This window comes from Ranitomeya variabilis, chromosome 5 (genome assembly GCF_051348905.1).
Source record: "Ranitomeya variabilis isolate aRanVar5 chromosome 5, aRanVar5.hap1, whole genome shotgun sequence".
NCBI classification, from domain to species: Eukaryota; Metazoa; Chordata; class Amphibia; order Anura; family Dendrobatidae; genus Ranitomeya; species Ranitomeya variabilis.
In genome coordinates, this window is record NC_135236.1 from 19,495,943 (window position 1) to 19,521,153 (window position 25,211).

At 44.4% G+C, this 25,211-nt stretch overlaps 1 protein-coding gene across 1 annotated transcript in view; it reads right to left on the reverse strand.

Annotated features, from left to right (window-relative positions):
* The window catches only part of LOC143774679 (olfactory receptor 5B21-like), a 37,598-nt gene extending 14,270 nt beyond the window's left edge, over nt 1–23,328 (reverse strand). Inside the window, exons 1-2 of the mRNA XM_077262430.1 lie at nt 23,289–23,328; nt 21,044–21,973 (exon numbers count right to left, since the gene is read on the reverse strand). Coding sequence (XP_077118545.1) covers nt 21,044–21,973; nt 23,289–23,328 — 970 coding nt within the window. The remainder of the gene's footprint in view (nt 1–21,043; nt 21,974–23,288) is intronic.
* Between the last annotated feature and the right edge of the window lie 1,883 nt (nt 23,329–25,211).

The following is a 25,211-nucleotide window of genomic DNA, read 5'->3' on the forward strand; positions in this document are numbered from 1 at the left end:
TTGGGGTCCCCTTCTCTGGAGGCAAGAAAGGTCTTTGTTTTCCTCTACTAGGGGTAGCTAGATTCTCCGGCTGGCGCGTGTCATCTAGAATCAACGTAGGAATGATCCCTGTCATGATCTCCATGGCCAGAGAACTAGCATAAGCCTATATAGGAACAAGCTCTTGGAAGATGGTAACTGTACTGACCATGAACTAAACCTACCGCACAACTAGAAGTAGCCAGGTAGCATGTCCTACTTTTTATCCCTATATGCCCAGCGCCGGCCGGAGAACTAAATAATGCTAGCAGAGGGAAATATAAGACCTGACTCACCTCTAGAGAAATGCCCAAAAAGGAGACAGAGGCCCCCCACATATATTGGCGGTGATTTTAGATGAAATAACAAACGCAGCAGGAAAATAGTTTTAGCAAATTTGAGGTCCGCTTTCTAGATAGCAGAAGACAGAAAGCACACTTTCATGGTCAGTAGAAAACCCTAACAAAACACCATCCAGAAATTACTTTAGGACTCTGGCATTAACTCATAATACCAGAGTGGCAATTCCTGATCAACAAGAGCTTTCCAGACACAGTAACGAAACTGCAGCTGTGAACTGGAACCAAAAAACAAAAACAAACAAGGACGAAAGTCCAACTTATCTAGTAGATGTCTGGGAGCAGGAACAAGCACAGAGAGGCTTCTGATAACATTGTTGACCGGCAAGCAACTAACAGAGAAGCCAGGTTATATAGCGACACCCAGATCTGATGAGAACAGGTGAACAGGGAAGATGATGACACAAGTTCAATTCCACCAGTAGCCACCGGGGGAGCCCAGAATCCAAATTCACAACAGTACCCCCCCCCTCAAGGAGGGGGCACCGAACCCTCACCAGAACCACCAGGGCGATCAGGATGGGCCCTATGAAAGGCACGAACCAGATCGGAGGCATGAACATCAGATGCAGTGACCCAAGAATTATCCTCCTGGCCGTATCCCTTCCACTTGACCAGATACTGGAGTCTCCGTCTGGAAACACGGGAGTCTAGGATTTTCTCCACAACGTACTCCAACTCACCCTCAACCAACACCGGAGCAGGAGGCTCAACGGAAGGCACAACCGGTGCCTCATACCTGCGCAATAACGACCGATGAAAAACGTTATGAATAGAAAAGGATGCAGGGAGGTCTAAACGGAAGGAAACAGGGTTAAGAATCTCCAATATTTTATACGGACCGATGAACCGAGGCTTAAACTTAGGAGATGAGACCCTCATAGGGACAAAACGAGAAGACAACCACACCAAATCTCCAACACAAAGCCGAGGACCAACACGACGGTGACGGTTGGCAAAAAGCTGAGTCTTCTCCTGGGACAACTTCAAATTGTCCATCACCTGCCCCCAGATATGATGCAATCTCTCCACCACCACATCCACTCCAGGACAATCCGAGGATTCCACCTGACCGGAGGAAAATCGAGGATGGAACCCCGAATTACAGAAAAACGGGGACACCAAGGTGGCAGAGCTGGCCCGATTATTGAGGGCGAACTCCGCCAATGGCAAAAAAGCAACCCAATCATCCTGGTCAGCAGACACAAAACACCTCAGATATGTCTCCAGGGTCTGATTAGTCCGCTCGGTCTGGCCATTAGTCTGAGGGTGAAAAGCAGACGAAAAAGACAAATCTATGCCCATCCTAGCACAGAATGCCCGCCAAAATCTAGACACAAATTGGGTTCCTCTGTCAGAAACGATATTCTCAGGAATACCATGCAAACGAACAACATTTTGAAAAAACAGGGGAACCAACTCGGAAGAAGAAGGCAATTTGGGCAGGGGAACCAAATGGACCATCTTAGAAAAACGGTCACACACCACCCAGATGACAGACATCTTCTGGGAAACAGGCAGATCTGAAATAAAATCCATCGAGATGTGCGTCCAAGGCCTCTTAGGAATAGGCAAGGGCAACAATAATCCACTAGCCCGAGAACAACAAGGCTTGGCCCGAGCACAAACGTCACAAGACTGCACAAAGCCTCGCACATCTCGTGACAGGGAAGGCCACCAGAAGGATCTTGCCACCAAATCCCTGGTACCAAAAATTCCAGGATGACCTGCCAATGCAGAAGAATGCACCTCAGAGATGACTCTACTGGTCCAATCATCAGGAACAAACAGCCTATCAGGCGGACAACGATCCGGTCTATCCGCCTGAAACTCCTGCAAGGCCCGCCGCAGGTCTGGAGAAACGGCTGACAAAATAACTCCATCCTTAAGGATACCTGTGGGCTCAGAGTTGCCGGGTGAATCAGGCTCAAAACTCCAAGAAAGGGCATCCGCCTTAACATTCTTAGAACCCGGTAGGTATGACACCACAAAATTAAACCGAGAAAAAAATAATGACCAGCGCGCCTGTCTAGGATTCAGGCGCCTGGCGGTCTCAAGATAAATCAAATTTTTGTGGTCAGTCAATACCACCACCTGATGTCTGGCCCCCTCAAGCCAATGGCGCCACTCCTCAAACGCCCACTTCATGGCCAAAAGCTCCCGATTCCCAACATCATAATTCCGCTCAGCGGGCGAAAATTTACGGGAAAAGAAGGCACAAGGCCTCATCACGGAGCAGTCAGAACTTTTCTGCGACAACACTGCCCCAGCTCCGATCTCAGAAGCGTCGACCTCAACCTGAAAAGGAAGAGCCACATCAGGCTGACGCAACACAGGGGCAGAAGAAAAACGGCGCTTAAGCTCCTGAAAGGCCTCCACAGCATCAGGAGACCAATTAGCAACATCAGCACCCTGTCTAGTCAAATCGGTCAATGGCTTAACGACATCCGAAAAACCAGAAATAAATCGACGATAAAAGTTGGCAAAGCCCAAAAATTTCTGAAGACTTTTAAGAGAAGAGGGCTGCGTCCAATCACAAATAGCTTGAACCTTGACAGGATCCATCTCAATGGAAGAGGGAGAAAAAATATATCCCAAAAAGGAAATTCTCTGAACCCCAAATACGCACTTAGAACCCTTGACACACAGAGAATTAGACCGCAAAACCTGAAAAACCCTCTTAACTTGCTGGACATGAGAGTCCCAGTCATCCGAAAAAATCAGAATATCATCCAGATACACTATCATAAATTTATCCAAAAAATCGCGGAAAATATCATGCATAAAGGACTGGAAGACTGAAGGGGCATTAGAAAGACCAAAAGGCATCACCAAATACTCAAAGTGGCCCTCGGGCGTATTAAATGCGGTTTTCCACTCATCCCCCTGCCTGATCCGCACCAAATTATACGCCCCACGGAGATCAATCTTAGAGAACCACTTGGCCCCCTTTATGCGAGCAAACAAATCAGTCAGCAACGGCAATGGGTATTGATATTTAACCGTGATTTTATTCAAAAGCCGATAATCAATACATGGTCTCAAAGAGCCGTCTTTTTTTGACACAAAGAAAAAACCGGCTCCTAAGGGAGATGACGATGGACGAATATGTCCCTTTTCCAAGGACTCCTTTATATATTCTCGCATAGCAGCATGTTCAGGCACAGACAGATTAAATAAACGACCCTTTGGGTATTTACTACCCGGAATTAAATCTATAGCACAATCGCACTCACGGTGCGGAGGTAGTGAACCCAGCTTGGGTTCTTCAAAGACGTCACGATAATCAGACAGGAACTCAGGGATTTCAGAGGGAATAGATGATGAAATGGAAACCAAAGGTACGTCCCCATGAGTCCCCCTACATCCCCAGCTCAACACAGACATAGCTCTCCAGTCAAGGACTGGGTTGTGAGACTGCAGCCATGGCAATCCTAGCACCAAATCATCATGTAGATTATACAGCACCAGAAAACGAATAGTCTCCTGGTGATCCGGATTAATACGCATAGTTACTTGTGTCCAGTATTGTGGTTTATTATTAGCCAATGGGGTGGAGTCAATCCCCTTCAGAGGAATAAGAGTCTCCAAAGGCTCTAAATCATACCCACAACGATTGGCAAAGGACCAATCCATAAGACTCAAAGCGGCGCCAGAGTCGATATAGGCGTCCGTGGTAATAGATGACAAAGAGCAAATCAGGGTCACAGACAAAATAAATTTAGACTGTAAAGTGCCAATGGAAACGGATTTATCAAGCTTTTTAGTACGCTTAGAGCATGCTGATATAACATGAGTAGAATCCCCACAATAGAAACACAACCCATTTTTCCGTCTAAAATTCTGCCGCTCGCTTCTGGACAGAATTCTATCACACTGCATGCTTTCTGGCGTCTTCTCAGTGGACACCGCCAGATGGTGCACTGGTTTGCGCTCCCGCAGACGCCTATCGATCTGAATGGCCATTGTCATGGACTCATTCAGACCCGCAGGCACAGGGAACCCCACCATAACATCCTTAATGGCATCAGAGAGACCCTCTCTGAAAGTAGCCGCCAAGGCACACTCATTCCACTGAGTAAGCACAGACCATTTACGGAATCTTTGGCAGTAAATTTCAGCTTCATCTTGCCCCTGCGATAGGGACATCAAAGTTTTTTCTGCCTGAAGTTCCAAATGAGGTTCCTCATAGAGCAACCCCAAGGCCAGAAAAAACGCATCCACATTGCGCAACGCAGGATCCCCTGGTGCCAATGAAAAAGCCCAGTCTTGAGGGTCGCCGCGGAGCAAGGAAATCACAATCCCAACCTGCTGTGCAGGGTCTCCAGCAGAACGAGATTTCAGGGACAAAAATAACTTGCAATTATTTCTAAAATTCTGAAAGCCAGATCTATTCCCTGAGAAGAATTCCGGCAAAGGAATTCTCGGCTCTGATACCGGAGCATGAACAACAAAATCTTGCAAACTTTGTACTTTCGTGGCGAGATTATTCAAACCTGCAGTTACACTCTGAAGATCCATTATAGACAGGTGAACACAGAGCCATTCAAAGATTAGAAGGAGAGAGAAAAAAAAGAAAGACTGCAGCATAGACAGACTGGCAAGTGATCCAATTAAGAGCACAAAAAAAAAAAAAAAAAACTCTCAGCAGACTTCTTATTTCTCTCCTTTCGCAGCCAAGGATTTTAACCCTTTAGTGGGCCGGTCAAACTGTCATGATCTCCATGGCCAGAGAACTAGCATAAGCCTATATAGGAACAAGCTCTTGGAAGATGGTAACTGTACTGACCATGAACTAAACCTACCGCACAACTAGAAGTAGCCAGGTAGCATGTCCTACTTTTTATCCCTATATGCCCAGCGCCGGCCGGAGAACTAAATAATGCTAGCAGAGGGAAATATAAGACCTGACTCACCTCTAGAGAAATGCCCAAAAAGGAGACAGAGGCCCCCCACATATATTGGCGGTGATTTTAGATGAAATAACAAACGCAGCAGGAAAATAGTTTTAGCAAATTTGAGGTCCGCTTTCTAGATAGCAGAAGACAGAAAGCACACTTTCATGGTCAGTAGAAAACCCTAACAAAACACCATCCAGAAATTACTTTAGGACTCTGGCATTAACTCATAATACCAGAGTGGCAATTCCTGATCAACAAGAGCTTTCCAGACACAGTAACGAAACTGCAGCTGTGAACTGGAACCAAAAAACAAAAACAAACAAGGACGAAAGTCCAACTTATCTAGTAGATGTCTGGGAGCAGGAACAAGCACAGAGAGGCTTCTGATAACATTGTTGACCGGCAAGCAACTAACAGAGAAGCCAGGTTATATAGCGACACCCAGATCTGATGAGAACAGGTGAACAGGGAAGATGATGACACAAGTTCAATTCCACCAGTAGCCACCGGGGGAGCCCAGAATCCAAATTCACAACAGATCCCCGGCTACTTCTAGTGTTGGCGTTAGGAGTAGATATATGGTCAACCCAGTTACCACTGCCCTATGAGCTGGATTTTTGTATTCTGCAGACTTCCACGTTCCTCTGAGACCCTCGCCATTGGGGTCATAACAGTTTGCCAGGCCAGTATTAAATGTTTAATGCATTGCAGAAGAGGGATTATAAGAAAGAAGATTCTGAGTTTTTTTTTTTTTTCTCCTTCCCCTTTACCTCAGAGTGGCTATGCTTGCTGCAGACATGAATGTCCAGACCTTGATTACAAGTGTGGACCAGCTGGCTACTCGTGTGCAGGGCATACAAGACTATGTTATCAGAAATCCTAGGTCAGAACCTAAAATACCGATTCCTGAACTGTTTTCCGGAGACAGGTTTAAGTTTAGGAATTTCGTGAATAATTGTAAATTGTTTTTGTCCCTGAGACCCTGTTCATCAGGAGATTCTGCTCAGCAAGTAAAAATTGTTATTTCGTTCTTACGGGGCGACCCTCAGGATTGGGCTTTTTCGCTGGCGCCAGGAGATCCGGCATTGGCTGATCTTGATGCGTTTTTTCTGGCGCTCGGTTTACTTTATGAGGAACCCAATCTTGAGATTCAGGCAGAAAAGGCCTTGCTGTCTATGTCTCAGGGGCAGGACGAGGCTGAAGTGTATTGCCAAAAATTTCGGAAATGGTCCGTGCTGACACATTGGAACGAGTGTGCACTGGCCGCTAATTTTAGAAATGGCCTTTCTGAAGCCATTAAGAATGTTATGGTGGGTTTTCCCATTCCCACAGGTCTGAATGATACTATGGCACTGGCTATTCAAAGTGACCGGCGGTTGCGGGAGCGCAAAACCGCAAATTCCCTCATGGTGTTGTCTGAACAGACACCTAATTCGGTGCAATGTGATAGAAAAACCGCAAATTCCCTCATGGTGTTGTCTGAACAGACACCTGATTTAATGCAATGTGATAGAATCCTGACTAGAAATGAGCGGAAAATTCATAGACGCCGGAATGGCTTGTGCTACTACTGTGGTGATTCTACACATGTTATCTCAGCATGCTCTAAACGTATAGCTAAGGTTGTTAGTCCTGTCACCGTTGGTAATTTGCAACCTAAATTTATTCTGTCTGTAACTTTGATTTGCTCACTGTCATCTTATCCTGTCATGGCGTTTGTAGATTCAGGTGCTGCCCTGAGTCTCATGGATCTCTCATTTGCTAAGCGCTGTGGATTTACTCTTGAACCATTAGAAAATCCTATTCCTCTTAGGGGTATTGATGCTACACCATTGGCAGCAAATAAACCGCAGTATTGGACTCAGGTTACCATGTGCATGACTCCTGAACACCGCGAGGTGATACGTTTCCTGGTTTTACATAAAATGCATGATTTGGTCGTTTTAGGGCTGCCATGGTTACAGACCCATAATCCAGTCCTGGACTGGAAGGCTATGTCAGTCTCAAGTTGGGGCTGTCGTGGTATTCATGAGGATTCCCTGCCTGTGTCTATTGCTTCTTCTACGCCTTCGGAAGTTCCGGAGTATTTGTCTGATTATCAGGATGTCTTCAGTGAGTCTGAGTCCAGTGCACTGCCTCCTCATAGGGACTGTGACTGTGCTATAGATTTGATCCCAGGCAGTAAATTTCCTAAGGGAAGACTGTTTAATCTGTCGGTACCTGAACATACCGCTATGCGTTCATATATCAAGGAGTCTCTGGAAAAAGGACATATTCGTCCGTCTTCTTCCCCTCTTGGTGCGGGATTCTTTTTTGTGGCAAAAAAGGACGGATCTTTGAGACCTTGTATTGATTATCGGCTTTTAAATAAGATCACTGTCAAATTTCAGTATCCTTTACCGCTGTTGTCTGACTTGTTTGCCCGGATTAAGGGTGCCAAGTGGTTCACCAAGATAGACCTTCGTGGTGCGTACAACCTTGTGCGCATTAAGCAAGGTGATGAATGGAAAACCGCATTCAATACGCCCGAAGGTCATTTTGAGTACTTGGTGATGCCTTTTGGGCTCTCCAATGCGCCTTCAGTTTTTCAGTCCTTTATGCATGACATTTTCCGGAAGTATCTGGATAAATTTTTGATTGTTTATCTGGATGATATTTTGGTTTTTTCTGATAATTGGGATTCGCATGTGGAGCAGGTCAGGTTGGTCTTTAAAATTTTGCGTGAAAATTCTTTGTTTGTCAAGGGCTCAAAGTGTCTCTTTGGTGTACAGAAGGTTCCCTTTTTGGGGTTCATTTTTTCCCCTTCTGCTGTGGAGATGGACCCAGTCAAGGTCCGAGCTATTCTTGATTGGACTCAGCCCTCGTCAGTTAAGAGTCTTCAGAAGTTCTTGGGCTTCGCTAACTTCTACCGTCGTTTTATCGCTAATTTTTCTAGCATTGTGAAACCTTTGACGGATATGACCAAGAAGGGCTCCGATGTAGCTAACTGGGCTCCTGCTGCCGTGGAGGCTTTCCAGGAGTTGAAACGCCGGTTTACTTCGGCGCCTGTTTTGTGCCAGCCTGACGTCTCACTTCCCTTTCAGGTTGAGGTGGATGCTTCGGAGATTGGGGCAGGGGCCGTTTTGTCGCAGAGAGGCCCTGGTTGCTCTGTTATGAAGCCTTGTGCCTTTTTCTCTAGGAAATTTTCGCCTGCCGAGCGAAATTATGATGTGGGCAATCGGGAGTTGTTGGCCATGAAATGGGCATTTGAGGAGTGGCGTCATTGGCTCGAGGGTGCTAAGCATCGTGTGGTGGTCTTGACTGATCACAAAAATCTGATGTATCTCGAGTCTGCTAAACGCCTTAATCCGAGACAGGCCCGCTGGTCATTGTTTTTCTCCCGCTTTGATTTTGTTGTCTCGTTTTTACCAGGTTCAAAGAATGTGAAGGCCGATGCTCTTTCTAGGAGCTTTGTGCCTGATGCTCCTGGAGTCGCTGATCCTGTTGGTATTCTTAAAGATGGAGTTATCTTGTCAGCTATTTCTCCGGATCTACGACGTGTGTTGCAGAGATTTCAGGCTGATAGGCCTGAGTCTTGTCCACCTGACAGACTGTTTGTCCCGGATAAGTGGACCAGCAGAGTCATTTCCGAGGTTCATTCCTCGGTGTTGGCAGGTCACCCGGGAATTTTTGGCACCAGAGATCTGGTGGCCAGGTCCTTTTGGTGGCCTTCCTTGTCAAGGGATGTGCGGTCATTTGTGCAGTCCTGTGGGACTTGTGCTCGAGCTAAGCCTTGCTGTTCTCGTGCCAGCGGTTTGCTCTTGCCCTTGCCTGTCCCGAAGAGACCTTGGACACATATCTCCATGGATTTCATTTCTGATCTTCCGCTATCTCAGGGCATGTCCGTTATCTGGGTGATATGTGATCGCTTCTCCAAGATGGTCCATTTGGTTCCTTTGCCTAAGCTGCCTTCCTCTTCCGATCTGGTTCCTGTGTTTTTCCAGAACGTGGTTCGTTTGCACGGCATCCCTGAGAATATTGTGTCAGACAGAGGATCCCAGTTCGTTTCCAGGTTCTGGCGATCCTTTTGTAGTAGGATGGGCATTGATTTGTCGTTTTCGTCTGCTTTCCATCCTCAGACTAATGGACAGACGGAGCGAACCAATCAGACTTTGGAGGCTTATTTGAGGTGTTTTGTCTCTGCTGATCAGGACGATTGGGTGACATTCTTGCCGTTGGCTGAGTTTGCCCTTAATAATCGGGCTAGTTCCGCCACCTTGGTTTCGCCTTTTTTCTGCAACTCTGGTTTCCATCCTCGCTTTTCTTCGGGTCATGTGGAGCCTTCTGACTGTCCTGGGGTGGATTCTGTGGTGGATAGGTTGCAGCAGATCTGGAATCATGTGGTGGACAACTTGAAGTTGTCACAGGAGAAGGCTCAGCGCTTTGCCAACCGCCGCCGCGGTGTGGGTCCCCGACTACGCGTTGGGGATTTGGTGTGGCTTTCTTCCCGCTTTGTTCCTATGAAGGTCTCCTCTCCCAAATTTAAACCTCGTTTTATTGGGCCTTACAAGATATTGGAAATCCTTAATCCTGTATCTTTTCGTCTGGATCTTCCTGTGTCGTTTGCTATTCACAATGTATTTCATAGGTCCTTGTTGCGGCGGTACATTGTGCCTGTAGTTCCTTCTGCTGAGCCTCCTGCTCCGGTGTTGGTTGAGGGCGAGTTGGAGTACGTGGTGGAGAAGATCTTGGATTCTCGCCTCTCCAGGCGGAGGCTTCAGTACCTGGTCAAGTGGAAGGGCTATGGTCAGGAGGATAATTCCTGGGTGGTCGCCTCTGATGTTCATGCGGCCGATTTAGTTCGTGCCTTTCATGCCGCTCATCCTGATCGCCCTGGTGGTCGTGGTGAGGGTTCGGTGACCCCTCACTAAGGGGGGGGTACTGTTGTGAATTTGCTTTTTGCTCCCTCTAGTGGTTACTAGTTTTTTTACTCTGGTTTTTCTGTCATTCCTTTTATCCGCACCTGGGTCGTTAGTTAGGGGTGTTGCTATATAAGCTCCCTGGACCTTCAGTTCTATGCCTGGCAACGTAGTTATCAGAGCTAGTCTGCTGTGCTCTTGTCTACTGATCCTGGTTCCAGTTATATCAGCTAAGTCTGCCTTTTGCTATTTGTTTTGGTTTTGTATTTTTGTCCAGCTTGTTCCAAATCTATATCCTGACCTTTGCTGGAAGCTCTAGGGGGCTGGTGTTCTCCCCCCGGACCGTTAGACGGTTCGGGGGTTCTTGAATTTCCAGTGTGGATTTTGATAGGGTTTTTGTTGACCATATAAGTTACCTTTCTTTATTCTGCTATCAGTAAGCGGGCCTCTCTGTGCTAAACCTGGTTCATTTCTGTGTTTGTCATTTCCTCTTACCTCACCGTCATTATTTGTGGGGGGCTTCTATCCAGCTTTGGGGTCCCCTTCTCTGGAGGCAAGAAAGGTCTTTGTTTTCCTCTACTAGGGGTAGCTAGATTCTCCGGCTGGCGCGTGTCATCTAGAATCAACGTAGGAATGATCCCCGGCTACTTCTAGTGTTGGCGTTAGGAGTAGATATATGGTCAACCCAGTTACCACTGCCCTATGAGCTGGATTTTTGTATTCTGCAGACTTCCACGTTCCTCTGAGACCCTCACCATTGGGGTCATAACACCATATGCGGCCACCAGTATGTCCTCGCCAAAGCTCAGATGTCCTTTTGGTCCCAAAATGCCCACCCACTCTGGATGAATGAGCCCAAGAGAGAACCTCCGGTCGCAAATTCGCTGGCACGAAAGTTTTGCCCGGGGGCACGGACTCTCGCGAAACCGGAGCCACAGTTCTCAGGCTCCCAGAAGGGACAATAAGCCGAGGCTCCTCCTCCTCAGATGACACTACGGAGCAAGAGAGCGTCGGCACGAATGTTCTTCTCCCCAGAGAGGAAATGGAGAGTAAAATGAAACCAGGAGAAGAACAGGGACAATCTAGCCTGGTGAGAATTCAGCCACTGGGCTTTCTGTAGATTGTTGTGAATTCCGTTTCCAGGCTCCCTCCTGTGGTCATGAGTGGTACTGTGTGAGTTCTGTTCTTGGGCTCCCTCTGGTGGCCTTTAGTGATACGGCTGGTCTGTAGCTGGGTTCCAGCTGCCTGGTTTTCTGCTATTCTGGCTGCCTATTTAACTCCACCTGGACCTTTACTTGTTGCCTGCTGTCGTTGTATTCAGTACTGGTTTGATCTCTCTTGGACTTCCCTTGTGACCTGTCTCCTCCTGGAGAAGCTAAGTCTTGCTAGTTCATGTTTGCTCATTGTTTCCTTGAAAATGTTTCTCACTATATGATGAGTTCAGTCCAGCTTGCTTATATGTGATTTTCTCACTTGCTGGAAGCTCTGGGGTGCAGAGTTGCGCCCCTCACATCGTGAGTCGGTGTGGGGGTTCTTGTATTCTCTGCGTGGATTATTTTTGATAGCATTTTATACTGACCGCACAGATTCCTTGCTATCTTCTGACTATTTAGTGTTAGCGGGCCTCATTTGCTAAAACCTGTTTTCATTTCTACATTTGTGTTTTCCCCTTCACTCACCGTTATTATTTGTGGGGGGCTGTCTAAACTTTGGGGTTTTCTCTGAGGCAAGTGAGGCTTTGCTTTCTCTCTAGGGGTAGCTAGTTTCTCAGGCTGTGAAGAGGCGTCTAGGTTTTTAGGAACGCTCCACGGCTGCCTTTAGTGTGTGTTGATAGGATCAGGGTTGCGGTCAGTAAAGTTCCCACATCCCCAGAGCTAGTCCTATATTCTGGTTTACTTATCAGGTCAGTTTCGTTATCCTAACCACCAGGATCATAACAGTAGATATACCAAGTTCTTGTGGTCAGTGACTACCTGGAAGGGAAAGCGAGCCCCCTCCAAGAGGTGTCTCCACTCTGAAAAAGCCAACTTCATGGCTGGCAACTCCCTGTCCCCGATGAAATAATTCCTCTCCGCAGTGTTAAGGTCTTGGAGAAGAAGAAGCAAGGATGCTTCCGACCTTGATCATCCTTTTGGAAAAGGACTGCTCCAGCACCAACGGATGAGGCATCCACCTTCATAATTAATGGCTTTTCTACATCGGGGCGATGTAGAATGGGAGCCCTAGCGAAGTGTGATTTAATTGAGAGAAAGGCCTTGGAGACATCCTCTGACCACAACTTGGGATTTGCTCCCTTCTTGGTGAGGGCAACCAAGGGAGCTACCTAATTTGAGAAGTGTGGAATGAACTGGCGATAGTGATTAATGAACCCCATAAAGTGCTGCACCGCTTTAAGTGAATGAGGTTCCTGCCAGTCCATCACAGCCTGTAGCTTGGTAAGATCCATAGCCAAACCCTGGACATAAATGATATAACCAAGGAAAGGCAAGGACTCCTGCTCAAACACACACTTCTCCAACTTGGCCTAGAGTGAGATTGCCCGTAAGAGGTCAAAAACTTTGCGAACATCTCTCTGATGGGAGTCAATATCTGGAGAGTAGATGAGAATATCATCCAGAAAGACTATTACCGAGGTGGTGAGCATATCCCGGAAGATGTCATTCACAAAGTCTTGGAAAACGTCTGGGGCATTACAGAGCCCGAAGGGCATCACCAGATATTCATAGTGCCCATCCCTGGTTTTAAAAGCCGTCTTCCATTCGTCCCCCTCACGGATGCGAATCAGGTTGTAAGCACCCCACAGATCTAATTTAGTAAATACCCTTGCTCCCCGTAGCCTATCAAAGAGCTCAGATATCAGGGGTAGTGGGTACTTGTTCTTAACAGTGATGGCATTAAGACCCCTGTAGTCTATGCATGGACATAATTCTCCACTCTTCTTCTGCACGAAGAAGAACCCAGCCCCTGCAGGTGACACTGACTTCCTAATGAATTCTCTTGCCAGATTCTCTTGGATGTACTGAGACATTGCCTCCATCTCCGGGAGAGGGAACGGATAGACTCGACCCCGGGGAGGCTCAGCACCAGGCAAGAGGTCGATAGGACAGTCATAGGGGCGGTGAGGCGGAAGGCTCTCCACAGCCCTTTTGGAGAACACGTCCGCATAGGGCCAATAGTGCTTGGGGAGAGAGGAAAGATCTGCGGGTACCTCTGTTGTAGCAACCTGAACGCACTCCCGCTGACATCTACCCTCACAGGATTTACTCCATCCCAAAATTCTCCCTGTGGACCACTCTATATGAGGAGAATGATAGCGTAGCCATGGTATCCCCAACAGGACCTCATCAACTCCCTCAGGAAGGACTAATAGAGAGATAATCTCCTGATGTGATGGAGACACAGAAAGAGTGAAAGGAATAGTTTGGTGTGTAATCTGTGAGGGTAGTGTCGACCCGTTTACCACTCGAATGGTTACTGGTTTGGCGAGCATCACCAGGGGTATTGCGTGTCGCTGGGCGAAAGCGGATGACTCAAAATGACCCTCCGCCTCAGAGTCCACGCATAGCTCTACCATAAGAGTGGATGGGCCTATGGTAATTGTCCCCTTGAAGGACAACTTAGAGGCAAACGTCGCCTTTTCTAGTGTACCAACTGCCACTAGGCGCTGACGTTTCCCCGACCGCTGAAGACACTTGGAGGCAAGATGTCCTGACGGCCGGCAAACATGACAGACCTTAATTGCACGAGCGGACCGGGACTTGGACCCCGCTTGTGACCCCTCTATGGCCTCATGTGACTTGGGCACCTGGACCGGAGATTCCAAAGATCTGGCGAAGGTGGGAGCCATCCGAAACCTCTGGCTACACTGGGCTTGCTCCAACCTTCCCTCGTGAAAACAAAGGTCTATGCGAGTTGATACAGCCATGAGCTCCTCCATTGTGGCGGGAATCTCCCTAGTGGCCAAAGCGTCCTTCACATGGTCAGCCAGCCCCTCCAAATACAGGGAGGAGGGTTTTATCTGGCCACTCCAGCTCAGACGCTAATGTCCGGAAGTGGACGGCAAAATGGCTGACCACGGTTGAACCCTGAGTCAAAGCCAGCAGTTGGAGTGCCATATCATGGGTGACTTGAGGTCCTACAAAGACCTGTTTCAGAGTGTCCAGAAACTGAGGAACACTCTGCACCACATGATCATTGCGCTACCACAGCGGCATAGCCCACTCCAAAGCTCTGAACGACAGGAGAGAGATTTTGAATCCCACCTTTGCCCGCTCTGGGGAAAACGTGCAGCCAGGAGCTCGAGATGTATACCAACTGGCTCACAAAACCCCTACAGGACTTACTGTCCCCAGAGTATTTTTCAGGCAATAGGAGGTGCGATAAGGTCGAAACAGAGGTGGCAGTGGGTAAAGCTGCTGCAGCCACGCTAGCAGCATGAACAGCTATTGCGGTAACATCCACCACCGAGGTTGCACGCTCGAGAGATGCCAACCGACCCTCCTGCAGCTGGATGTACCCCTGCAATCGCTGTTCATCTGCCATTACTTAGCCAGATCCTGGCGCTAGTATACTGTTATGGTTGGCGGAACGCACCGAATATATTTATTAGGTGAGATAGGTGCGTTCACAACCCAGGATCCACCGTGCAGGAAAGTACCTGCTGCTAAGCAAGGCGGTGAAGTAAATTAGAATAAACTAACTCTGTTACTTCACAGAGCCTGTAGAAAAGAGAATGCTGTGCCCTGTTAAGCTCACAGGAGACACAGCTACAGAGTTGAGCCGACAGTGGTCATGCAGTCTGAACCAAACACGCAGCTCGTCTCCGGTGGAGCCGGAACTCTAATGCGTATTAGCCAGCCCTGAATTCACACATAAGAAAATCCTCACCGGAGGTGCCAGCATTCTAGGGGCTTATTTCAGCCGGGTCCCTGACCACACACACACGACCACACTGCGCTGAACTCATATATATTTGATACTAGCGCATGGCCATGTGGTCATGAGAACCTTTTATAGTTGCAGCAACTTCAGGACCTTCCGAGAAGGACCAATGGAAGACTTCCACAGAACTTGATCAGCTACATGACCTTCCTGGAGGACCAATGGAAGTTGCTGCAGTACCTGAGCATGTGACCCTTTATCTGCATTGAGCGATCTTACCCTGGGCATGCTCAGTGTGTGCAAAGCAGGACTTAGCCCCAGAAAAGCCTGCTCGCCGCAGACCAGTCTAGGGTACAATAGCAGAGCCGGGAGAAGCAGCAGTAACCCTTTGCACAGTACCAGATTCAGTGAGACACTGGGACCGACGTCTCCACTGAGCAGGCTCCACTGCGGCTGATGCAGAATGGGAGACCACAGCAGACATGGTTCAAGATTCTTTACCAAAAAACAAAGGAGAAAATTCTAACCCAATATTCTTTGCATTACAAGTAGAATCACAAGCATATGACCAAAAAAAAATACCTGAAAATATCACCAATAACACAAGGTTTATAAAACCAAATATTTTATTATATAATATAAAGGCACTCAACAAAACAAAACACAGAAGTCCGGAGGAGGCACAATATATAATTTGCAAAAATTGGTGCAGAGGCAGTTTGCTACAACATTCAATATATCATATAGTACTTAATAAAGCCCATGCCTCCAATTCATATGTCCATGCAAACATGAGCCGTGGTAAGAACCAGCCAGTAAGAGTACATGCCAATAGTGCATTCAAGCCTCATGGGTTTATTACCCACTTCTCTAAATAATGTAAGTATAAAGTGCACAGTGCATCGTGCTAGTGGCACTTACTGCCAATGTTTAATGTAGGGTATAATCCCTATGTAGTACCTATCCCACATTCTCTAAGAGATACAGTTAATTAAAGGTGCTAAAACTGGAGAAAGAAGAGTTATACTAGGTATACATAAAGTAGGAAAAAGTTCAAATTTATTAAAGATTCACATAACATAGACTAAACATTGTATATAAATAAAAAGTGGTACTTGTGCAAAGATGACAAACTGGGGTAACCATAACCCTCCCGCAACCTTAGTCCCTTAGCGCCTATCAATAAATACGTAAAGTGCATGTGCATAGTACTAAGGCACAAGGGGATAAGTGTGCTGCCAGGATGGAGAACCTATCTAAAACCACAATGGGGAGATAGACACTAGTTAAAAAGTTGGCAGCCACTTACCACTAACGAAGGTTGGAGGGTCCTAGGATGGTTGTAGAGAAAGAACCCCCCGACGCGCGTTTCGCGTCACTAATCGACCGCTTTATCAAGCGAGTGTGAGTTCACTTGCTAGAAGGACCTTTTAAGGTCAAAGGATGTGTCACATGTCCGATTTGGACCAATAGGAGTGGTTAAAAAGCGGCGCATGCGCACCGCGAACCGCAGGTCCTAGAGATGTGCCGGAGCGTCGCGCGCTACTGCGCACGCGCGGGGAGCCAAAATGGAGTCCCCAGGCGTGCGAGCAGGGCAGAGAGACGCGCCGATGCATAGCAGGAATCCCGGGTCACGGCGCGCATGCGCACAACCACCGCATCACCAATGGGTAAGATTAAAACCGATGTGCCAGACCGAAAATACTGCAGGTACAAATATAAAGTGCAAAAACCCAGTCAAAACATAGGAGAAATATTCAGAGGTGTAGTAGTACAGCAGGGATGTTAAAGGTAATCCAGAGCGTAATTTTCCAATCAATCAGGGAATAGTTCAATCTCTGCTGATCCCAATATAGGTCCTCTGCAATTTTCTCCAAAACAGGATAATAGATGGTGAGAATAATATGAAGATATTGCAGGTCCAGCCCAATATAAGTCCTCTGCAATGTTCTCCCAAACAAGATAATGGATGGTGAAGATAGTATAAGTATATTGCAGGTCCAGCTCAAATATAGGGGATGACGTCCCGAGAATTTCTTTAAAAAGGTCCCTCTGCAAGGTCAAGTTAATTAAAGGTGCAAAGTGCATATAAAGGATCTTAGCGATGCTCATGATGCCGTTCCTGTGCCTCAACCCAGGTGATATTTTCAGGTAGTTTTTTTTTGGTCATATGGTTCAAGATTCCCCTGTGCAGCGGTGGGAACACGACTCCTAACAGCGGCTGATCGCGTATGACTTTCTATCCCGTCCATGGGAATTAAGTTCCAGGTTACGTGTACGGGATAGTACGTCTGATGGCAGAAAGGGGTTAATGACCAGGCCAAATTTTACAATTCCAATCAATTTATGTGGTTATAACTCTGGAATGCTTTAACGGATTCCACTAATTCTGAGATAGTTTTTTCGTGACATATTGTGCTTCAAGTATGTGGTAAAATTTATTTGATATGACTTGCATTTGTTTATGAAAAAAATGGAAATAAATAAATAAAATACATTTGCAATTTTCAACCTATAAATGTTTGTGCCCTTAAATCAGAGAGGTACAGTACAGACAAAAAGTTTGTACATACCTTCTCATTTAAAGATTTTTCTGTATTTTCATGACTAAGAAAATTGTAAATTCACACTGAAGGCATCAAAACTTTGAATTAACGCATGTGGAATTATATACTTAACAAAAAAGTGTGAAACAGCTGAAAAAATGTCTTATATTCTAGGTTCTCCAAAGTAGCCACCTTTTGATTTGATGACTGCTTTGCACACTCTTGGCATTCTCTTGATGAGCTTCAAGAGGTAGTCACCGGGAATGGTTTTCACTTCACAAGTGTGCCCTCTTAGGTTTAATAAATGGGATTTCTTGCCTTAAAAAAGGGTTGGACCATCAGTTGTGTGGTGCAGAAGTCTGGTGGATACACACCTGATAGTCCTACTGAATAGACTGTTAGAATTTGTATTATGGTAAGAAAAAAGCAGATAAGTAAAGAAAAACGAGTGGCCATCTTTACTTTAAGAAATGAAGGTCAGTCAGTCCAAAAAATTGGGAAAACTTTGAAAGTATCCCCAAGTGCAGTTGCAAAATCCATCAAGCGCTACAAAGAAACTGGTTCACATGAGGACCGCCCCAGGAAAGGAAGACCAAGAGTCACCTCTGCTTCTGAGAATACGTTTATCCAAGTCACCAGCCTCAGAAATCGCAGGTTAACAGCAGCTCAGATTAGAGACCAGGTCAATGCCACACAGAGTTCTAGCAGCAGACACATCTCTACAACTGTTAAGAGGAGACTTTGTGCAGCAGGCCTTCATGGTAAAATAGCTGCTAGGAAACCACTACTAAGGACAGGCAACAAGCAGAAGAGACTTGTTTGGGCTAAAGAACACAAGGAATGAACATTAGACCAGTGGAAATCTGTGCTTTGGTCTGATGAGTCCAAATTTGAGATATTTGGTTTCAACCACCGTGTCTTTGTGTGATGCAGAAAAGGTGAACGGATGGACTCTACATGCCTGGTTTCCTCTGTGAAGCATGGAGGAGGAGGTGTGATGGTGTGCGGGTGCTTTGCTGGTGACACTGTTGTTGATTTATTCAAAATTGAAGGCATACTGAACCAGCATGGCTACCACAGCATCTTGCAGCAGCATGCTATTTCATACGATTTGCGTTTAGTTGGACCAGCATTTATTTTTCAACAGGACAATGACCCCAAACACACCTCCAGGCTGTGTAAGGGTGATTTCACCAAGAAGGAGAGTGATGGAGTGCTATGCCAGATGACCTGGCCTCCACAGTCACCAGACCTGAACCCAATCGAGATGGTTTGGGGTGAGCTGGACCGCAGAGTGAAGGCAAAAGGGCCAACAAATGCTAAGCATCTCTGGCAACTCCTTTAAGATTGATGGAAGACCACTTCCAGTGACTACCTCTTGAAGCTCATCAAGGGAATACCAAGAGTGTGCAAAGCAGTCATCAAAGCAAAAGGTGGCTACTTTGAAGAACCAAGAATATAAGACATAATTTCAGTTGTTTCACACTTTTTTTGTTAGGTATATAATTCCACATGTGTTAATTCATAGTTTTGATGCCTTCAGTGTGAATTTACAATTTTCATAGTCATGAAAATACAGAAAAATCTTTAAATGAGAAGGTGTGTCCAAACTTTTGGTCTGTACTGTATGTCACACAAAATACTTAATAAATAACATTTCCCACATGTTTACTTTACATCAGCGCAATTTTAGAAACATTTTTTTTTCTAAAAAAGTTATAAAGGTTAAAAGTTGACCATCGATTTCTCATTGTTACAACAAAATGTATAAAACCATTTATTTAGGGACCACCTCACATTTAAAGAGAGTTTTTGGGGTCGGTATAACAGAAAATACCCCAAATTGACACCATTCTAAAAACTGCACCCCTCAAGGTGACAAAACCCCATTCAAGAAGTTTATTCATCCTTCAGGGGCTTCACAAGAACTAAAGCAATGTGAAAGAAAAAAATGAACATTCTCCCCGGAAGAACACGCTGGTGACCCGGGGGACTTCACAGGGCAATTGCAGGGACAATGAAGACACTGGGGGGCGGGTCGGGGACCCTATTTCTCTCTTCTGTGATTACATCAGAGGAGAGAGAAATTAAATATAAAACCGATTTTTTTTTTTGCGATGGCCGCTATACCGTTAATAATGTCGATCGCAACACCGGGGTCGGTAAAAACCCACCCGAATCATGTTCTCTGGGGTCTCGGTTACCCCCGGTAGCTGAATCCGGGAGGAATTCTCAGGGGTGCTATACCCTTATTCATCAGCACTGTTAAAAAGCAGCGCTGTGGTTTGGGTGCCCTCAACTGCCACCTTTAAAAGGCGTATCACATACTAACTGTTGACCGGTTCATGCGGCATTATGTGAATACCCTAAATATTCATTAATATATTAAATAAGGAGTACATATTTTCCCTATAAAAGAATCAAAAGGGACAAAAAATTATATACACTATATATATATAATTATGTAATTTGTTCTGCAAGTAATTCATTGTTTTACTCTTTATAAAATAGGACCAAGCTTGAATATTCTTCTCTGTATACATCAGAACAATTTCCTACAGGAGAAAAGTTTTTAAACCAATTTTATCTGGGGGTCTGATAACATCCCCTCACCCATTCATCTTTCAAGCTCGTATATCTATGGAAGGGTATAATGGGATGAAATGTAGTCTTAATCTGCTTCTATTAGACGTCAATGCTTACATTTCGATGTCTTAATTTGAGCTGCCAGTGAACTACATTCAAAAGACAATTTTAATCTCTAGATTTTCTTTCTTTTTTGTCCTCCTATAAATACAGAATGTGTCTATGATCTTGATTTTGAGCACTTTTAAACTCTTTCATAATTGCATTATCATATAACCTTTCACTTAACCTATTTGCTAGCTCCAATGTTTCCAGGAAGAACCCTTATGGACTATTAACCATCCTCAGTCATGAGAACTGGTCATACATTCGGGATCATTTCACTTATTCTGGATGGTAACTGTTAACATGTAACAAAGCATTTACATCTGTAGGCATTTAAAAAAAACACTTATAATAATAATTGAATCCTTTATTTCATTTCTGACATGTAAGTATTCCACCAGATTATTCCTAAATTTTTCTAGAAATTCCATATTTATATTATTACAATTGATTTATTTTGTGAAATCATTAAACTGTTAATCAGTACCAGATAATACAACCAACACATCATCGATAAATCTACTCCAGTACTATATATTTGATATTGACAGATTTTTGATGCCATAAATGTTCCTTGTCCTAAGCTGCAAACTTCAAAAAAATATTTTCTAAAGTTGGAGCCATTGTCATGCCGATCGCAGTTCTGGTGCTCTGGGTTTCACAGTGATCACTTCTAAACAGACTTCAAACTTCCTTACACATTGATACATTGATACAACATAATTTACTTTTTTAAGAACATTTTATACACTTTGCTAACAGCTTCTGAACTGATGATATGATGGTCTTTTTCACATCTTGGTTCCTCAGACTATATATAAAGGGGTTCAGCATTGGTATCACTGCTGTGTAAAAAATAGAAGCAACCTTGTCTTGTATGGATAATACACTGGAAGGAGAATGCAGGTAGGAGAAAAATATGGTTCCAAAGTACATCACGACACACATGAGATGTGACGAACAAGTGCTGAAGGCTTTTTTCCTGCCCTCTGCTGATGGTATACGTAAAATTGAGCGAATGACAAAGAAGTATGACAGAAAAATAGTCATCAATATACCCATTCCCAAAGCACTGACTATAAAGAAAGTGACTATGTCACAGGTAGATGTTTCTGAGTAAGACAACCGGAGGATTAGAGGAGCATCACAGTAGAAGTGGTCAATTTGGTAGGACCCATAGAACTGAAGACTGAAAACACAGCTGGTTTGTGTGGAGGACTGTAAGAAGCCAAAAGAGATGGAAAGTAAAACAAGACATAGACATTTCTTCTTAGTCATTATGGAGACATAATGGAGAGGGTGGCAGATGGCAACATAGCGGTCATAGGACAAAGTGGAGAGAAGAAAGGCGTCTATGGTGGCCAAACCGGCATAGAAGAAGAACTGGAGAGCACAACCTTCAAAAGAGATGGTCTTCTTCAAAGACATAAGGTCTGAAAGCATCTTAGGGGTTATGGTTGATGAATAGAAGATGTCCACCCATGAAAGGTAACTGAGAAAGTAGTACATCGGATTCTGGAGATTAGTGGCGTTGTAAAAAATAGCTACCAGGGCAAGGTTTGAGAATATAGTGACAAGGTAGATGAAAACGAATAATATGAAGAGGACAGTTTTTAGTTTGTCATCATCAGTCAGTCCAGACAATATAAACACGGCCATTTGTGTATTATTAGAGACATCTGTGGTGACATTAAAATTAAAGAGTGTAATACATAACTAGAGGCAAGAACCTAATCATAAGGCACAATCATACTACAACTTGAACATTTTTCTTGACATTCAAAATATGATTTTCAGGATTGCAATCACAGGAAGTGTCTGAGGTTACTTTTCATGGAGGGCTCATTTAGTTTTGCATTTTCTCTTTTTTCCTCCATGACTTTTATCTTTTTTGTTTTTAAACTACTCGTTGTTTATAAGGTTCTACCTTTGAGATCAGTGTGCTGATTCTGTTCTCCTGACGACCTCGTTAGACGCTTTAAAGATAATTGCCACCTCTTGATATGCTATTAACCTGTAGATATAGTGGTAATAGCAGATAAATTCTATCTAGGCAGCTTACTGGGGCAGCAGCTACAAGTGAACAATAGTCTTGAGCATTCCGATACGGCAAATATCGGGTATAGGCCGATATTCGCTGTATCGGAATTCCGATACCGAGTTACGATATTTTTGTGATATCGGAAATCGGAATTGGAAGTTCATATAAGTTCCCAGTCATCTTGGGCATGTGCGGTGCATATGGTTCCCAGGGTCTGGAGGAGAGGAGTCTCTCCTTCAGGCCCTGGGATCCATATTCATGTAAAAAATAAAGTATAAAAATAAAAAAATATGGATATACTCACCCCTCCGACGGCCCCTGGCTCTCAGCGGTTCAACCGGCAGCCTCCGTTCCTATGAATGCAGTGAGTGTAAGACATGTGATGATGTCGCTGTCTTGTGATTGGTCGCGTGACCGACGCGTGACCGTGACGTCATCGCAGGTCCTTCACTCACTGCATTCTTAGGAACGGAGGCAGACGCTTGAACCGCTGAGAGCCAGGGGCCATTGGAGGGGTGAGTATATCCATTTTTTTTATTTGTATTCTTTATTTTTTACATGAATATTGATCCCAGGGCTTGAAGGAGAGTTTCCTCTCCATTAGACCCTGGGAACCATCCAGGAAGGTATCGCTCAACACTAGTGAACAATAAAATGTAATTCTCCATTTAGCAGCTAGTTTAAAGTAATTGGGGCAGTGCAGGAAGTCATTACTGTCACCGCTCACCAAGAAGAGAGTGCATTGTTATCACATCTCAGCACATTGATTGACAGCCTGCTTTGCCCACATATGCTCTCAATATATACTGTATGCAGGCATAATCTTTGTCTGGAGAGGACCACTAGAGATGAGTTTACCATGAATTTTTCAAATAATTTGGATTCTCTGGAATCTGTTTTTTTTTGCAATTTGCCTTGTCCAGTAGGTCACGAATTAATAAATATATACTTACCTTGCCACTGACTTGTCCTGCCATTGCAAATAACCACCATTCACTCCTTTACTCTGTCCAGTCTCTTTCTTTCTCCTTTGGGCAATGTTCTCTTTTGCCTATTTATTCTGCTCTGGGACTTTCAGTGCCTAATAGACACTTGATGTTAGAAAGCCACGACGTGCTTTGCCTGAGGACTAGTGATTGCCTGAAGTGGCATACATCATGAAGTCAGGCACCAGACGATAGAAGAGGATGGATGAATTAGAGGCCCAGAAAATACCCTGCTAGGACATGGACAGGTGAGCAAAGAGGAGGGTATTATTTTTTTTTACACTTTATGGTTATTATTCTTTTGGGAATGTAGCCTAGCTTGACAGTGAGTGGTGGTCTTCATCAGAGGTTTCACTGTAGTCTTGGTGAAAAGCCTTTCAATGTTAACCCCATTAAAAAGCCATCCTCAACCTGTAGGACAAAAAAATATTTGCTATCTTCAGGAGACAAGGTTTCTTTACCATGAGAGTTATTATTCAGTGATCAACCGATCTACTAAGCTGGAAACAGAAAAAGACTGACCAACACATCCCTAGTGTGAATAGGTGTCAGATAACTTAACAATTCAAAGAAAATATAAAGCTGCACTCTGGATTGTTTAGAGTGGTACAACTGCAAAATTGGAAATGCATTACTGCCATAGAACATTGGTTAAATTTTGAAAAATTGGAAATGCAAAATTTGCTATACGAAAATTTACAGTACAAAAAAAAAGTTTTTAGCACATAGATTGACCAATGTATATGAGCCCAACTGCAACATCAATAAGTACCTGGGACTTTTCAGGACAGTTGTAATAAAACATGACATTTACAACCTTACCTTTATAATCATGAGTGTTTTTCATTTATTCTTTCTTATTATATTCCCTAATTTATCTCCTGAATTATATCACGAATTACAGACATGAACACATCATAAAGGTTATTGCTACGTGCAATGTACGATCAAATGTTCTTTTATTTCAGCCAAGTTTAATTCATTTTTTTAAATGAGTTTTTCGGGAGGCAAAAAATCAGAGTCAATAAAAATCAATTTCATGATCAATTGACATTTTTTTATGAGGCTTTCAAAAAAAAAGTATTGAAATTTAGAGACAATATTAGAAAGATCTAGGAAATGACTGAGGAAAAGGAGACCCAGTGCGTGCTCTGTTATCTGTATGGTCTGACTTAAATATACAAAGATATAAATCCTGAGCTCTTTATATTATCTCATCTACCCCAGGAGGATGATTCTGTGCAGAGGTCCCAGAGCTGATTATTGTGGCCCAGACACAGCCCTGTGTGCTTTATTATAAATAATGAAAATATTAAATTAATTTATTAACTTCTCTCAGTTGATCTTTGTGTTAGTTAAGGTCAAATAATAATTCCAAGCAGAGCCCAAATATTGGGTTTTTGACAAAGATTTCAAAGACTTTTAACCCCAAACTTTCATTAACTACAGGTAATAAGAACAGCTTATCAATAAAATAAATGTCTAGTAGAAAAAAAATTCTTGCTAAAAAGATCCCAAAAAGTAACAAAATAAAGTAGTCATCCAGAACCATCTTTTACTGGTAATGTTCTGCTATTTACTACAACTACACCGGTTTGTGCTTGATACCTGTAGTTCTGGCCTCAATGCACAAGAAATGGTCATAAATCTTCCCCTAACCAATCACTTGTTAGACAATTATTGACAAAGTGGTAGGAATCAGCGAGCACTAAAGTACTTGGATACTCGTAGCTTGAACCAAGCAATTTCTGTTGCTTGGATGCTCGCTTCCAGAAACAAGTATATTGGGAGTCAAAAGGAAATCTGAGCATTCTTCTGGCAGACTCTACACAGAGTTCTGAGTGCAGTGAAAATGTTGAAATGGATGGAAAAAGTGATGAATGGAAGGAG